The 16,215-nt window shown below is 36.9% G+C and overlaps 1 protein-coding gene across 5 annotated transcripts; it reads right to left on the reverse strand.

Moving 5' to 3' along the window:
* Positions 1-3,012: 3,012 nt before the first annotated feature.
* On the reverse strand, positions 3,013-7,443 carry LOC104213319 (potassium transporter 5-like). Of its 5 annotated transcripts, none has more exons than XM_070156470.1 (8): positions 6,829-7,443; positions 6,488-6,736; positions 6,330-6,383; positions 5,975-6,235; positions 5,695-5,862; positions 5,322-5,576; positions 5,055-5,216; positions 3,013-3,125 (listed from the first exon to the last, which is right to left on the reverse strand). In XM_070156470.1, exons 1-8 carry the CDS (start codon positions 7,190-7,192, stop codon positions 3,106-3,108), a joined length of 1,533 nt encoding a protein of 510 aa, XP_070012571.1. In that variant the 5' UTR covers positions 7,193-7,443; the 3' UTR covers positions 3,013-3,105. The 5 variants fall into 5 exon arrangements, with proteins under 5 accessions (XP_070012571.1, XP_070012568.1, XP_070012569.1 ...); XM_070156467.1 differs by having other exon boundaries at positions 4,696-5,216; XM_070156468.1 differs by lacking the exon at positions 3,013-3,125 and adding an exon at positions 3,215-3,241 and having other exon boundaries at positions 4,696-5,216.
* Between the last annotated feature and the right edge of the window lie 8,772 nt (positions 7,444-16,215).

The raw sequence follows: 16,215 nt of genomic DNA on the forward strand, positions 1-16,215 counted from the left end.
AGTCCAACATGGGAAGGACCATACAAAGTCCGTGGCATTGCGGGAAAAGGAGCATACCAGTTGGAAACAATGGATGGTAAAGTTTTACCCTCACATTGGAATGCTGTCCACTTAAAAAGATATTACTTTTAAGAAAGTACCTACGGTCAGGTATCATCATGTTAAAATTTCTCTCTTGGTTTATTAATATTTTACTAACGATTTTAGATGCTAGGCTAAATATCCTAACTCGTGCCAAATGATGAGTCACAACCTGCAAGGCAAAATGGAGTATGCTTAAATTCCTAGCCCAGGGTTACAATTAATCTGATGGAAATACACACGAGTTAGGCAGTCTTCATCTATAATCACACCGTCGAGTCCCGTATATCTTTCTGTTTCAGGAAAAGGGCCAAAGTAAAAGAAATAAACAAGTGTTCGAGGCTTCATACTTCACCGCTCAAACACTTGGGGGACTACATATTATACACAGATAGGTGCAAAGAAACAGATACGAGTATCGAACAAAAATCGGCCACAAAGAAGCAAGTGGTTAGAAAAAGTTACGAAGTCTTCAGCATTCATGAGAACAACAGAGTCATCTCTCAAACTCATAAACAAAGTCACCTCTCAAACCCTTCTTAACATGTAAAGATAGGGTCATGACTATGTACTGAAACAGGTTATAAAAAAAACCTTGTTTAGTTTATGTTATTTACAAATCTGTTACAAGAAAAACAGTTACGAGAAAAGTTGTAGATGTATTGTAATACATGTAACAGTCAAACACTTGTTAAAAGTTTATGAATGAAAACTTGCCAAAGTTGTTTCATACAAAACGTGTGTTTTCCTATTACTTTCATCGTATTTTAACACCATTATGAAGTTGAGACGTCTTCTTCATTAAGTGTCGATAAAATAAAAGGGCCCTCTTTTATAAGCCTCATGTCAATAAGTCATGGGAAGAATCATAAAGCATTTTCAAAGGATAAAAATGCTAAACTATTCTATAAGTCCTAAATAAGTAAGGAAAAGGCAAGAGTAGAACACATTGAAGTACTAACAAAACTTCTTGATATAATTAAAAAGACTAAGTAGAAACTTAGTCAATAAAAGTTTATACAAGTGCCCCATTATGATAACTGGGGACTTTCACCAAAAAATCCTTTAAAAAAACTAAGGGATAAAACCATCATTCAATTGAGGGGGTTGTCACGGAAGCTTCAACTTCCACAGACTGGGTTGTAGAAGTTTCACCCTCTGAAGCTGGAATAGCAACATTTTCAGGAACTTCAAGGGCAGGAGAAGGAGTATCAGTAGACTGTTGGCTTTTCTCGATGGTATCTATGACTTTGGCCAGTTCAGACTGCAAGTCAAAACCCTCTTGAGCAGCTTCCGTCAAAGCATCACGACGAGAATTCAGGAAAGCCCAACTCACTTCTATGTTAAAATTTTCCTCTAGAAGTCCATATTCCTTTTCCCACATAGCAAGATCGTTTTTTAAAATTTGATTTTCAGCTAAATGGGAATCAAGGGAAGCTTCAAGAGAAGCATGAGAACTCTTCAAGGCTTGAATCTCGTCAGAAGAAGTCTGTAAGTCAGCCTGAGCTTGAGTCAAGCTTTGCACTAAGCTTTGACTGTTGCCAGTTCAGAAGTTAAACCACGGTTTTGCTGCTCTAGGGGATTTTTATCTTCTTGCAACTCTTCTATGGTCCCTTGAGCATTTTCGAACTGCTCCTTCCAATTGGTTGCTTCAAGTTGGGCTCCCCTAGCTATTTCCTCAGCCTCGTGGACAGACTTTTCAAACTCACGAGCTTTTCTTTCTAGTAAGGAAATTCTTCTCATTAATTCCGTGCCAATAAGGTTAGCCTACATAGGTAAGTCATGGAAATGAGAAATTGAAGATAATTTAAAAAAAAAGAGAAAAAAACTTGTTGGTAGAAATACCTTCAAAGTAGAATGAACTACGTCATTCATCAAAGTTAAGCAGCTATGGCTCTCCATCTTCTTCTTCTCGATATCTCCAATTAGAGGTTCGAGCCAAACATCGGCTCTGCCGGTCTTTCTCAGGAGGCTATGATTGGCAGGAACCTCCAAAGTAACACTTCTCATTGTCATATTTCCGCTGCTAGAACCTGTCTCTGTATGATGAACAGAGGGAAGAGGAGCAGCGGAAGGAATGGAGGGAAAAGATGTAGAAACCAACACCGGAGCAGAAGCAGGTGCGGTCGAAGCAGCCAAGGGAACAGATATAGGAGCGGTAGAAATTGGCAAACAAACGGAAGTTGTTAAAGCTGGTAAAGAAATACTTACGGCTGGCAGAGGAATAGAGGAAATAGGAACAAATGAGGAAAGAGGAGCTTCATCAAAAACAGGTCCGAGCTCGCCACTCCCGAAACCACTGTCAAAAAGGTGCTGAATTGACTCATTATTATCTCTTGGTTCGGCATCCTCATCAGATTGAATCAAAACAGGCTCGGTGGCGGAGGTACGAGCAGGAGTGTTTTCAATTTCATTATCAATGATTATTCGTCTCCTGGCCCTTGGCCTGGTAATTAGGGAGGTACCCTCCTCTTCTTCTTCAGAACTTTCCTTTGTAGCTTTTCTTTTAGGCAGCAAGGCTCGAGCCTTATCTAAATCCAGAGCAGCATTCGCAGACATGCGAATGGCCATAGCTACTTCAGCTGTCATTCCTCTAATGCCAAATCCTGATTAAAGAATGGATATACATGATTAAAGTTGAGGAAAAAGTGCTTAACATGTAAAACAAAAAAAATTTTAAAAAAAAGGGGATACCATGTGTTTTGACTTTCCAGCCATGTAAAGAAGAAATTGATTTCCAAGTTCTCTGCTCCCTAGTAGCAATCTTCAAAAGTGAGTCTACCCAACCACGAAAGTTGGGAATAGGTTCCACATCTCCCATGGTTGCTACAAAAAACCAAGAAGGGACGAGGTTAAAAACAACATTCTTTTGAAATTCTCAAAAGTAGGTACGGTAAATAAGAGGAAACTTACGTTCAAAATTCCACTTCTCAGGAAAGGGAATATTTGTTTCGCCAATCAAATCCACTGTACGGACAGCAACGTAACGGATATACCATCCACGATCTTTATCATCCTCAGGGTTTACCAAAACTTTTTTGCTCCTTGCAGTTAAAGGTGAAAACCCCATGGCGTATTAAGTTGGGATGGTATAGATGAATGAGATGAGAAAAGGTGAAATTGACATTGGCCTTGGATGATAAATATCTCAAACAAGCCACTGTTCTCCACACCAATGGACCAATTTGGGCCAAACAAATTGTAAAGAAACGACAAAAATCGAGAATAACTGGGTCAATCGGAGGATTAAAACCTAAAGTGAAGGGGTAAGTGTAAACAGAAGAATACCCATTTCTAAAAGAGGAAATTCTTTGATTTGGGGAAGGAATTGACATTCGGAGACTATCCTTCCAGTTACAATCTCTTCTTATGGTGGGGATTGTAAGCTCGGTTACTAATGTTGGGTAAGTATCGGCTCTTTCTAAATTTTTAATTTGTTTTTGAAGAGATGTTTTGTCACTTTCAAAAGACAAATCGCCGGGAACTATATCATCAACTGAGGGTTCTTGAGAAGTATCAAGAATTTCCCTACTTTTAGAAGAAGGGGCTTTTGGGACAAAACTCCTTGAAGAAGAACCAGAGGAGCCGCCTCGCGTAGATTCTAACCCTGTTCGAAGCCTACTTCCTCCGCCTCTTCTGTGTCTAACAGGGGCGTTGGGGAACTGATCTAGAATTGGAACTTTTTTACGGTTAGGGTTTGAAGAAGACATTGTTAAGAAGAAAGTATGTGCTGAAGATTTGTGAAGAAGACAAAGGAAGACAAAGTTATGTGTAAAATGGGAACCGTCAACTTTTTAAGTATAATGATGAAAAGCCTATAATAAAGGCAGCTATCACTTCGTAAATAGTGAGAATGAAGAAGTCTCGAAGAAGGGTATGAATAGCGGAATCAATTATAAAATGACACATGGACAGAACATTAAATGGAAAAGACTGCTGAGACGTTAGTACTGTCATGAGCATTAATTGTGGCAAAAGTTCTTTTTACATGAAGATCCACTTCCCAATTATTTAATTGATAAAAAAAATGGAAAGTGGGGGGACTATCTGTATTGGAAAAAAACTGAATTTATATTAAAGATGATGTGGCATGACACGTGGATTAGTTGAATGGTCAAAGAACAGCAATTGACTAAGAGGCACGGTGAAAACAGCCACGGGAAGAAGAATTTAAATAGGCACGAGACGACGTATAGATACGAGTCTCGTACCAATTTAAATTATTTACAGCCAACGGATTAGAAGGCATTGAAAGCAAGGATCAGATGACAGAAAGGAGTCCAAATTCATTATTAAACGTTTGATACGTTATAAAGTTGGTATTTAATAGGAATGATTGTATAACGGCTTATTTAATGTCATTTATTGCTCATGATTATATCATTAAAGCTGAGGCTTTATTCCTTTACCTAGAATGATCTATAAAAGGAAGAAGTATCATCATTTGTAAGGACACGGAATACTATTGAGAATTCATTGAAATACTTATCTATTTACCTTCTACCATTGTTCTCAAAAGTATTTTATTTTTTGTCTCCTGATTATCAGTAACCCGAATTTCTTTTTTAGCTTTGACCAAGGACTCAGATTTTTGGTTAAACATCCATAACGTACCACACAACGAAACACGTAGAGATCATATGGCTTCACCCTGCGGAAGAGGAACCTTTCTTCTAATGGCACTTTGCTTATGGGAAGCGATTTGACCGAAGCAAAGACAAGGACAGAGTGTAAAGCTGGCACATTCTCCACATAATGTTTGAAAATTGGTGGAATTCCATGTACAAGCTCAGAATAGAAAATTGCAAGTCCGGGAAGACGATGATATGAATTTGTCTCATCGACCGTTTCTTTAACTTTTTCAGGAGAGATCTTGTTTTTTAGCTCGAAGTGGTATTTCTTTCGGTACACATAATTCCATACGTACATGATAAACAATAGGAACATTGCAAAAGCCAGTGGAAGGTAACCACCTTGATCAAACTTGTACAGGACTGCACTTAGGTATACAAGCTCAACCGAACCAATGACTAGAACGTAGGCGATTATAAGAAGAATGTGAGTTTTCCATATCATGATCATGACTAGTACGAGGAAGCATGATGTTAGTACCATCACAAACACCACCGCTATTCCTGTAATTAATAACAACAAAACGGATGTGTTAAAATATAGTCCTTTTTTTTACACTATCGATAATTGTATATAACTAACGAAGTTCCAATGATAAATGGCCTTACCATATGCATTGCTAAGCTTTTCAGTGGTTCTGAACGCAAGAGTGACAAGAACACAAGCCAACATGAGAAGGGTATTGATTTCAGGAATGTAGATTTGACCATGATGCTTTTTTGATGTGTGCATAATTTTAACACGAGGAAAACATCCTAATGCAAGGGATTGTTGGATTATAGCGAAAGTCCCAGAGATCAAGGCTTGACTTGCAATGATGGCTGCCAATACAGCTACCCCAAACATTGGCCAATATATACTCTCTGCATTTGTAAGGCAAAAGAAAAGAGCATGATGAGCGATACATAACTATATGTTTGTATAAAAGAATTTAAATTATATACACAGACCGTACAAAAGAATTGTACTATCTATGCTTACTAGGTAAGGACTTGTAGAAAGTATCAGCAACATCATCACTGTGCTTTGTTAAAAAGGCGCCTTGACCAAGATATGCTAATATGAGCGCTGGGTATGTTACACAGCACATGCTTATTTGTACAGATCTAACAGTAAAATGACCAACGTCAGCAAATAGTGCCTCAGCTCCTGCAATTATTCATCCAACATTTTACTCGTCATAAAAATTGTTACAAAAGCTATTTATATTTTTCTTCTTCTCCTCTCGAAATTTAATTAAGGGTGTTGGAATTATTGTAACCTGTTATGCACATAACAACCCCGCCAAGGGAAACCCAAGCATCCTTTCCGTTCCTTTGAAAATAGGCGACGATGTACATAGGATTAAGAGCTCGGAATATAGTTATATCAATGGTCACGAAGTTGTAGATGCCAATGCCAGTAATCAAAACAAACCACATGCAAAGTATAGGTGCAAATGTGTAGCCAACTTTTTCAGTTCCAAATCTTTGAAACACGAATAGCAATATCAAGATGGCTACTGAAAGCCACACGATTCTATCTGCATTCAATGTCAAAAAAATATAAACATTAGTCCGCATTTCATATGACTTTCAAAATTAACTCATAGGACAAATTTAAGATGCAAAGTTTACCTTCAGTCATGACTGAGGGAGCAGCTGCTTTGACTCCTCCAACAGCAGACAAAACTGGCCACATCAATTATAGAAATTCTCATTAGTACCATAAACGCCTATGATGTTCTTAACCTAGTATCATTCTGTTTAATAAAAAGGGGAAAACTGTGACGTGCCTGAAATACAGGGCGTGAGGACACCATCTCCAATAACCATGGAAGTACCAAGCATTGTGGCTAATAACAAAAAGAACTTTGCAAAGTTGCTGTTTTCTAGCGTTGACTTAAGCTTTGAAGCTCGACGTGTACGTCTATCTGGCATATCAAGTTTAAAAGTCGACACATCTTTGTCTTCTGCCTGTGTACTTGGAATTAATCCCACCTTAGTATATCGGCATATCAATGAATATAACGCAAATGTACCTCCTGCCATAATAATAATAATAATAATAATAATAATAATAATATGATTTAAAGAAATTAATGCATTGGGTACCTAGTAAAAGAAGTGAAGTTACCATCTCCGTTGTCGTTAGCTTGGAGAACAATGAAGACATACTTGACGACAGGAATCAAAGTGATAGTGTAAATGATGAGAGAAAGAGCGCCAAGTACATCCTCTTCATGTTTTATACCATCAAGGAAAATGGTCGAAAACACGTACAATGGTGACGTTCCAATATCTCCGTACACCACCCCTAAGCTCTGAAATGCCAGTTTCATTATCACTGACCATCCCACTACCTGCTTGGCACCGGGCATTTTGCTGGATTCCAAATCTAAGGGGTCGTGTCGCTTTAATTTCTGGCTAGTAACTGTCTTTTCCTTAAGATTTTTCTCATGAGGAACATCATCTTGGCTTTGCTCAATGTTGCTCCCCATCTTTTTTTATTCATTAAAAGATTGGTTTATTACCCTTCTTTTGTTTGGAAAAAAGAGATGATCAAAATTAGAGTTCCATCGACATGGTATACTTACTAACCAATGAATTGGTTGATCAAAGAGAAAAGGCAAGAGAAGTAGGTGGGAGACACCAACGAAATAAAAATGAATTTTGAGTCCGAGAACTCAATATGAAATTTCGCACAAGCGTTTCCCAACACTACAATTCTCTACGAGAACTTTGAAGTAGATACAAAAATCGACTTAATAAAAATGAGGAAAAGGAGGCACTTATTTATACGAGAAGAAAACCGTGTTCGTCCTCTCATCTTATACGTAAATGGCGCCTAAGATGTCATGACCAACAAATATACCAATGGACAACCGCGTTTCTCGTATCTCCTCTAATTCTCAACTATCATATGTCCTGTTTTCTCGACTCTCATATGTCCTGTTTGTTAACTGGTGGTCAATGTACGTAACTAAACTTAGAAATAACACATTTCTATTAATGGAATAAGATGAAATTTTTATGTTTAAAAAACAGATTGCAAAGCATATGTGGAGTATCCAAATACTTACTACTACCTTCGATCCTAAATATTAGTCGTATTAGCAAACAAAATTTGTTTCAAAGTATTTGATATTTTAAAATTACAGCAAATCATTTATTTATTTTTATTATTTTTTTTCAACTCTATCCTTACTGTTTTCTATTATGTAGTTTAGTTAAGTGATATGTTTAAGGAGAAATAAAGGGTAGTTTATACAAATAATTTAAAATATTAAATGGTGTACATAATAGTCTTAGAAGGCAGATAATATGTACAAGAGGAAGTATTGTTTAATGGACATGCATTTCTTTCTTGCTGAACAAGACAATCGTCAGTCAAAAGCTTTTAATAATTTTCCTCTAGAAATGGTAGTTTTTTAGAAATTACAAGGCATTTGGCAATGCAAATCTTATCATGAAGTATGTGAGCTTTTGAAGAAAAAAAAGGTTTTCAAAAAACAAATTTAGAAAATCCAAGCTTTTTCAAAATACTTATAAAATTTCTCAATCCGAAATAACCAGTTTAACTCTTATATAAGAAAGTTATTTTCCAAAAAAAAAAAAAAAAGACACTTACCCAGAAACAGTTTTCTTCCAAAAATGTTGTTCAAACTGCGTAGCATACGGTTTCTTAGGGTTTCAATCTTTGCTATAATTTCTCAAATTTACTCTTTCTGTTTAATTTTGATTCGATAATAAGCGTTTCATTTATTGATCTCCATGTATAATATGGACAAACCTAGTATATAGTGAGATGAGTTTCTGGTTAAAGTTTGCTTCTAATCTATGGCCTAATTGGCTAAATCAATAAGGTAGTTTCATTTTGTTCCACTCCCGTTTATCCTCTTGCCTAACCCCTAATTTTTGCATGTGTGTTGTTTTTTTTTTTGGGAAGGCAGTTTTTGGTATGAGTTTTAATGTAAATGTAACAAGATAAGTATGTAAATATTTTATTTACTACCAATTAAAAAAGTGACAATTTTTCAAAGGACAAACTTTTTATGGGCGCTGTATTTTTTTTTTTCTATCTTTCTCGTGCTATTTTAACCGGGCTGACTTATAGCGTGTTTCAATTTGGCCAAGCTTCTCCGAGGTCAAAAGTATCTTTTTTTTCAAAGTTGAAGTGTTTGGCAGAAAGTACACTTAGAAGTACTTCGAAAAACTTAATCAAACATTAATTGCTGCTTAGAAATGCTTTTCAAATTAATTAGCCAAACACAGAGCAGATGTAGTGTGTACTAGATGGGTTCAATTGAACCCATAACTTCCGACGCGAAGTAAAAATTTATATGTAAAAATTTATTAAAATTACAAAAATAATAGATGTGAATCCATAACTTTAAAAATATAATGGGTTCAATGCTAAAAAATTTAAAAGTTAAACCGACAGGATTTGAATCCTGGATCCGCCTCTGGCTAAACACAAAATCTTTCTCACCAAAAGTAATTTTAAAAAGCGCTTCTGACAAAAAAAAAAAATACTTGGCCAAAATAAATTGATTTGAAAAGTTCGGTGAAACAGACTATTAAAGCTTAGCCGAATTTTTCAACGGCTTTCCTTTTCATTTATTCGTTTTTCTTTTTTTAAAAAAATATTGGCCTGCATCGTGAATATATACGTGAAGGCAAATGAAGAATTTAGAATTTACTGGTGCAATTTGAACCCCGCACCCAAGGAAACTTGTTTGAACTGCAGTAATAGATACAACTCCAATCCCGCCGTTTTTTTCAACTTCCCATCTAGAAGTTTTCTCCTCCTTCTCAAATCTCACTACACTTTTAGAGTGAGAAACCACATTTCTTCAACAAAGGGCAAGCCACTACCCCTCACCAATGAACAACATGCAGGAAAAAGAAGACCACCAGATGACAGAATAAGAAATTGACCAGTTGGATCGCAGCAATCGTAAACCAAAATCGGCACAACCAATAACTAACACTACTAGAAATTCGGGCGAAATCGTCCAAAAAAACCGATCAAAATTGATCGGTAATGGCCAAACCGTCCAAAACGCGATCATTTACGTGTGAACTGTATTTTGAAGATCGGAAGGGCATACCGACCAAAGTTGGTCGAAAATTTACCGACCAACTTTGGTCGGCCAATTAAATTCAAAAAAAAATATTGTCGGTCGGTATTTTAATTATGTAATTAAAAAAATACACCGTCTAAAAATCGAACTGGGGTCTGTACTGTGGCACAATACTATTCTACCACTAGACTATTGGTGCATTTCGTTTTTAAAATGTCGTACAAAAATAACCGACCAAAGTTGTTTTATTAAAAAATAAAATTACCGACCAAAGTTGGTCGGTTTTTTAAAATGACCGGCCGAATTAACCGACCAATTTTGGTCGATTTTTTTAATATTTATTTTAATTTATTTTAAATAAAAACCCGACCAAAGTTGGTCGGTTTCTTGAAAAATAAATTTCACGGACTCAAAAATAGTTTCCCGTATTTTTGCGCCATAAAAAAATTAAAAATATCGATCAACTTTGATCGATTTTTTGGCCGGTTTCTTGGTCGATTTTTGCCGAATTTCTAGTAGGGCAACCTGTCCTCAACTGAACATGTAAGTTTTCGTGATAAATTATTTCTAGAACCATCCCCTATGCCTACTGATGTTGATACTCAATTTCTTAGCAAACTTTCACTAGAAGATAGAAACAAAAAATCAAACAAACCACCCATATTTTATTTTCATTACCCACTGTGATAAATCACAATTTTATCATCCTTGGAACCAAGCCCTTATTATAAAATTACTTGGAAAAAAAATCTCATACCATCTTCTAAAACATAAAATAGAACAACTAAGGAAACTAAATGAACCTCTTATTCTGATTGACTTAGGTTATGAATATTACTTATTAAAAATAGCAAACTTTGTTAACTACAACCACATGCTCCACAATGGACCATGGTTTATTGGATCCCAATATCGTACTATTCGACAATGGAAACCTAAATTTAACTAGGCGACCGCTAATATTAACTTATCCACTATATAGATTCGCCCACAGGAATTGCCCACTGAGTATTATGACTTGGAGATACTCAAAAAAAAAATAGCAAATCACATTGGTACCCTTTTAAAAATAGACACATGCACAGTCCACACTATTAGAGGTCGATATGCACGTCTTTGCATTCTCACACCCCTAGGCAAACCGCTGCCTAAAAATGTGTTATTAGGATCTCACCTACAATAAATTTACTATGAAAATGCTACTTCCATTTGCACTAATTGTGGATGTTTAGGACATACTAATTCCCAATGCCCTAACACCCCACCTACAACATCCCCCACTACTGCTAATACAATAACAACGCCTTCTCAACCTACAACATAATCACCCACACAGGGCCAATGAAAAACAGTTACCTATACCAAACCTTCACGTATTTCCACTAATCGCAATTATCCTAACCAAAACAACCTTCTTCTTCCAAAATCGCCCACTACTCCTTGACATGCAAACATATCAAATATCCCCAAGTAGGGACCCACAAAATCAAAAACAACCAAACCACTCCAAATACCATCTCCCTAACCAATAAATTTTCCTATACCACTACCAACGAAAATCCTGAGCTCTATAAATAACCTAACACTATGGTCCCTCCACCCTCAGTAATTATTTCCTCACCGGATACACCCCCTGCCATACACCCCGCCGAAATTCAGCCTACCAATCATCACATACACATGCATCCATTACCTACTATTTTCACTATCTATACCCCATCATCAAACTCTACCCTAAATAATCCTCTTTTTACCTCCCATGTATTAACAGCCAATGACCAACCCAGACACCTTCTAATCGCTGTCAAAAATAATAAAAAAATAAAGCTCTTATTACACAAGCTACCAACCAAAAATAAAAAATAAAGTCGGATATAAAATTAGCTCCTCCAGCATCCTTACCTGATCCTATCACCTCTTCTACTCTACCCTCCTCAAACGACACTACGGAACCTATACTACCACCCATAAACTCCCAACACATGCAAAGCCAATCCATGCAACAACAACACACCATACTGCTACATGCCACCTCCAACACTGATACACCAGATCCTAACATGCAAACCACCATTTTCAAAGCTACCTTACTTCCTTCAATAACCATAAACGTCGCTGCAAACACTCACGTTAGCCAAAACCTCAAGAAACATCATGAATCTATAATACCCTCTACTGAACCTACTTTTTCATTTATTCCCCTACAAAACATTCTTGATAGCCAGGGCCATAATCACACTCAATCACCACTGCCACAACCCACTTCCACCAACAATACTCAAATTCCCTACTTGCCACTTCCCGTTTCAACGGATGACTCCTCAAACCTACCCCTTGCACTTCAACCAGACCATGACATCCCTACGACCCCCATTGCCGGCATTTCAAAAAATCACAATCAAAGCCCACCAGTCACTTCAACAATTATACCACTGCAATCACCGCCATTTCCACCTACAAAATTTGATTCCCCTTACAATATGTTAATCCAACCTTCCTTCTCAAACACCACTACATCCCCTACTAATATTAACTCTACAATTCACGCTATAATCTCAAAGATTGATATCCTAACAACTAACAGTGTACCCCCGTCAACACCCACATCATAATCGTCGTTCTCATAGGCAGCAGAGACACTACCACCACCATATGCATATAGCCCAATCTACCTTTTCACCTCGACTTCTTCTTCCACCACTTCATCCCCTACCAACATTGCCCATGCATCAACTAACACACACCTTTCAACCACCCTACACCTACCTCCATGCCCAACACAGACTCATCCTTCCACCACACATAACTATACCTCCACCACTGCAAGACATCCCCTTGATGTAACAACAAGCAGTGATCCTCCTGGACAACACGGAGGCGCTTACCAACATTATTCAGCAGGGCATCTTCACGCCCATGAATTACGAAGCTGCCATGCAAATACTACAACAACAGGAGATTATCACGTTGGCATTCCAAACACAACTCCTCAACATTCATCAATGGAATGCACACCTCCGTCAACACTATCAGCATTGGAATAGACACCAACCTCACAGCTGCTTGCCATGGTTTGTGCCTCACCAACAATACGTGGAGGACGATCTGCATCCAATACCTCCAACCCAGGAGCAGATACAAGTGACAGGATAGGTATGTACCCACCAACATCTCCACCAACGCCGCCGATGGAAGAATATCCTCAACACCAACCAGCAGAAGAAGAGGCAGATGCTCCGGAGACATTTATGGAATCATAACACTGAACGACTCTCTCACGATCTCCATGCCCGAAAATATAGAAAGAAAATTCTTAATCTTCATTCCACCACACTTGGAAAAGATATCATTGAATGTTCGCCCCGACCCTTATTCCTTGGAAGACAAATATATTGTCCTGATGATACCAACTCTCAACGACACGATACTGCCACAGGCTCTTTACCAACCTCCACACCTTCTCATGCATCTGGAGCTCTCATTACCACAGGAGGGAACTCAACGCAATGATCATCTCATGAAGATTATGCTATGGAATTATAGGGGAGCAAATGGTCTGGAATTTCGTAGGAACCTACAATTTTTACTATAATGAAACAATCCATCTATATTGTGCCTCACAGAGATAAAGATGCAAGATTACACCTCACTACGTCAAGAATTTGATTTCACTGATCTTATACAAGTAGTTGCACATGGACACTCTGGCGGGATAGTTCTCTTTTGGCATGCACATGAGTTAACTGTGGATCATGTGGCTGTTACAGGCCAAAAAATGCATGCCACTATTTAGGTTAGTCACTATTTTCCCAAATGGTATTTATCTGTTGTTTATGCTAGTAATCAATATGTTAATAGAAAGATGTTATGGCAGAATCTTACAGAATTTAATAAATATACTAACAATTCGGCTTGACTATTATGTGGGGACTTCAATGAATTGTGTTCTGATAAATTTGGGGTAACCCTATTAAACTAAATACAACGGCTAATTTTAATAATTTCCTTAATTCTATTAATATGCTAGACCTTGATTTTAGTGGGTCTCGTTTTACATGGGCTAACAAACCTAAATTAAGAACTATTGCCCACTTGTCTAATACAGTACCTAAAAAACTAATAATGGAATGACTGGACAAATTCTTTGCAAATGAATCTTGGATAAAATTATATGAAGATGCTACAGTTTTACACCTACCACGCACTCACTCCGACCATTGTCCACTAATTCTTAACTTACAAAAACCCTTCTCCAAGCCTACCTTTAATTTTAAGTTTGAAAAAATGTGGTTTTGCCACCCGGATTTTATGCATATTGTGTCTATCTCATTGGCACTCTAGTCCTTTATATTTCAATTCACTTAAAAACTTTACTACTCATATTAAAGAATGGAACTTTAATATATTTGGCAATATTTTCTACAAAAAGAAAAATCTCATCTCTAGAATAGGAGGCATTCAACGAATGAACCCAAACTAAAAAAATTCCTTCTACTACAATCTAGAAAATCGACTAATAACAGACTTAAATATAATCCTAAAAGCTAAGGAAGATTTTTGAAAATTAAAATTTAGGGTTCAATGGCTAAATGAAGGAGATGCAAATACCAAATTATTTTACCTTACAACTATTCATAGACGCAGATTCAAACGTATCCTTGGGCTACTTAATAAGGTAGGTAATTGGACGTTTGATTCTAATATCATTCACACTACAATTATCGACCGCTTTCAACTTTTATACACAATGCAATTCACCTCAACTCCAAAATCTTATACTAACTATTACTATAATGTACTATTCGATGATATACACCCAAAACTAATACAACCTCTAACCCTTAATGAAATCTATAAAGCAATCTCTTCATTCCAACCCTTTAAGGCACCTGGGCCAGATGGCCTGCATCCTTTTTTTCTTCCAAAAATTTTGGGAAGATACAAAAATAGATGTAACTACTATTTGTACAGATGCTTTCTCTTCAGCTACTATCCCAGATGACCTTAATAAAATATTTCTAACATTGATTCCTAAGGTTCATCATCCTGAAAACATTGCACAATATCGTCCCATAGGACTTTGTAATATAATTTATAAGACAATTACAAAGATAAGTACTAACCCTATTAGATCATATCAATCTACAATTATTAGTCCTGCGCAAAGTAGTTTTGTACCAGGGAGACGTGCCATTGACAATACTATCATAGTTCAGGAAGCAGCACACTCCTTTAAAAGACAAAAAGGAAAAATTGGTAACATGTTACTAAAAATTGACCTCGAAAAAGTCTTTGATTTTTTAGAATGATCTTTTATTCACTATTCACTACAACAATTAAATTTCTCACCACATTTAATCAAACTAATCATGTCATGTGTCTCAAAAACTACCATATCAATACTAATCAATGGCAAACCTACTCATTTCTTTCAACCCACACAGCGCATTAGGCAGGGAGACCCCTTAAGTCCTTATCTTTTTACCATCTGCATGGAATCACTCTCCCACCTGACTGACCATGCGGTAGACCTATTATAGTGGACGCATGTTAAACTATCTCGTAAATCAATACCCCTTTCATATCTACTCTTTGCAGATGATGTAGTCTTATTTGCCAAAGCTACTGAGAAGAATGTACACACAATCAACAACATCTTCAACCAATTACATAACCACTCAGGACAACGCATTAACTTTTCCAAATCAAAAAATCTTTTCTCTAATAATATTCCTACTCACACTCAAAAATAAATTTCGTCCCTACTTAATATCACACCCACCACTACTTTCGGCAAGTACCTAGACCTGCCTATAACCAACACCACACTAACTTCCACTAATTATCAATACTTAATCGATCAGTTAACTAGAAAACTGGTAGGTTGGAAACAAAACTTCTTAACGTTTGTTGGCAGAACGACACTCGTCAAGTTAGTCTTAAATACTATCCCCACATATGCCATGCAAATAAATCTCCTCCCAAATAAGACACTAAAAAATACAGATCGTATTCAAAGAAACTTTCTCTGGGGCTCTTCTCCTGCCAAACAAAAGCTTCACCTTATTAACTAGGACAAAATTACTATACCAAAAAGTTATAGAGGCTTAGGAATTCAAAAACTCTACCTAAAAAATATCTCATTATTAATGGTCCTCCTTTGGCGTCACTACAATAATACTAACACTTCTTGAGCAACTACTCTACATTTTAAATACCAATCTCATCTACATTAACCTCACCCTCAATTCCATCACCCAAAAATTAACTCTTCTTCCTACATTTGGAAAAGCATGGTAAAAGCTTACCCTTCTTTCAAACAAGGACTAGGTTGAAATATAGCTATTAGCAATCAAATTCAACTTTGGTCTGACTATTGGCTACCTACGCACCAACTTTTACGCCATCTAATTCATTGTCCACTTAATCAAAATGAG

This window comes from Nicotiana sylvestris, chromosome 9 (genome assembly GCF_000393655.2).
Source record: "Nicotiana sylvestris chromosome 9, ASM39365v2, whole genome shotgun sequence".
Lineage (NCBI taxonomy): Eukaryota > Viridiplantae > Streptophyta > Magnoliopsida > Solanales > Solanaceae > Nicotiana > Nicotiana sylvestris.

Bases quoted from the DNA above. Each gene is read 5' to 3' on its own strand.
- LOC104213319 (XM_070156466.1), bottom strand. From the start codon at position 7,192: ATGGGGAGCAACATTGAGCAAAGCCAAGATGATGTTCCTCATGAGAAA. The intron at 6,236-6,329 runs GTAAACTTTGCA...CATTGAATGCAG, and splicing joins TCCCTCAGTCATGACTGAAG to ATAGAATCGTGTGGCTTTCA. The intron at 5,577-5,694 runs GTAAGCATAGAT...TTACAAATGCAG, and splicing joins TTTCTACAAGTCCTTACCTA to AGAGTATATATTGGCCAATG.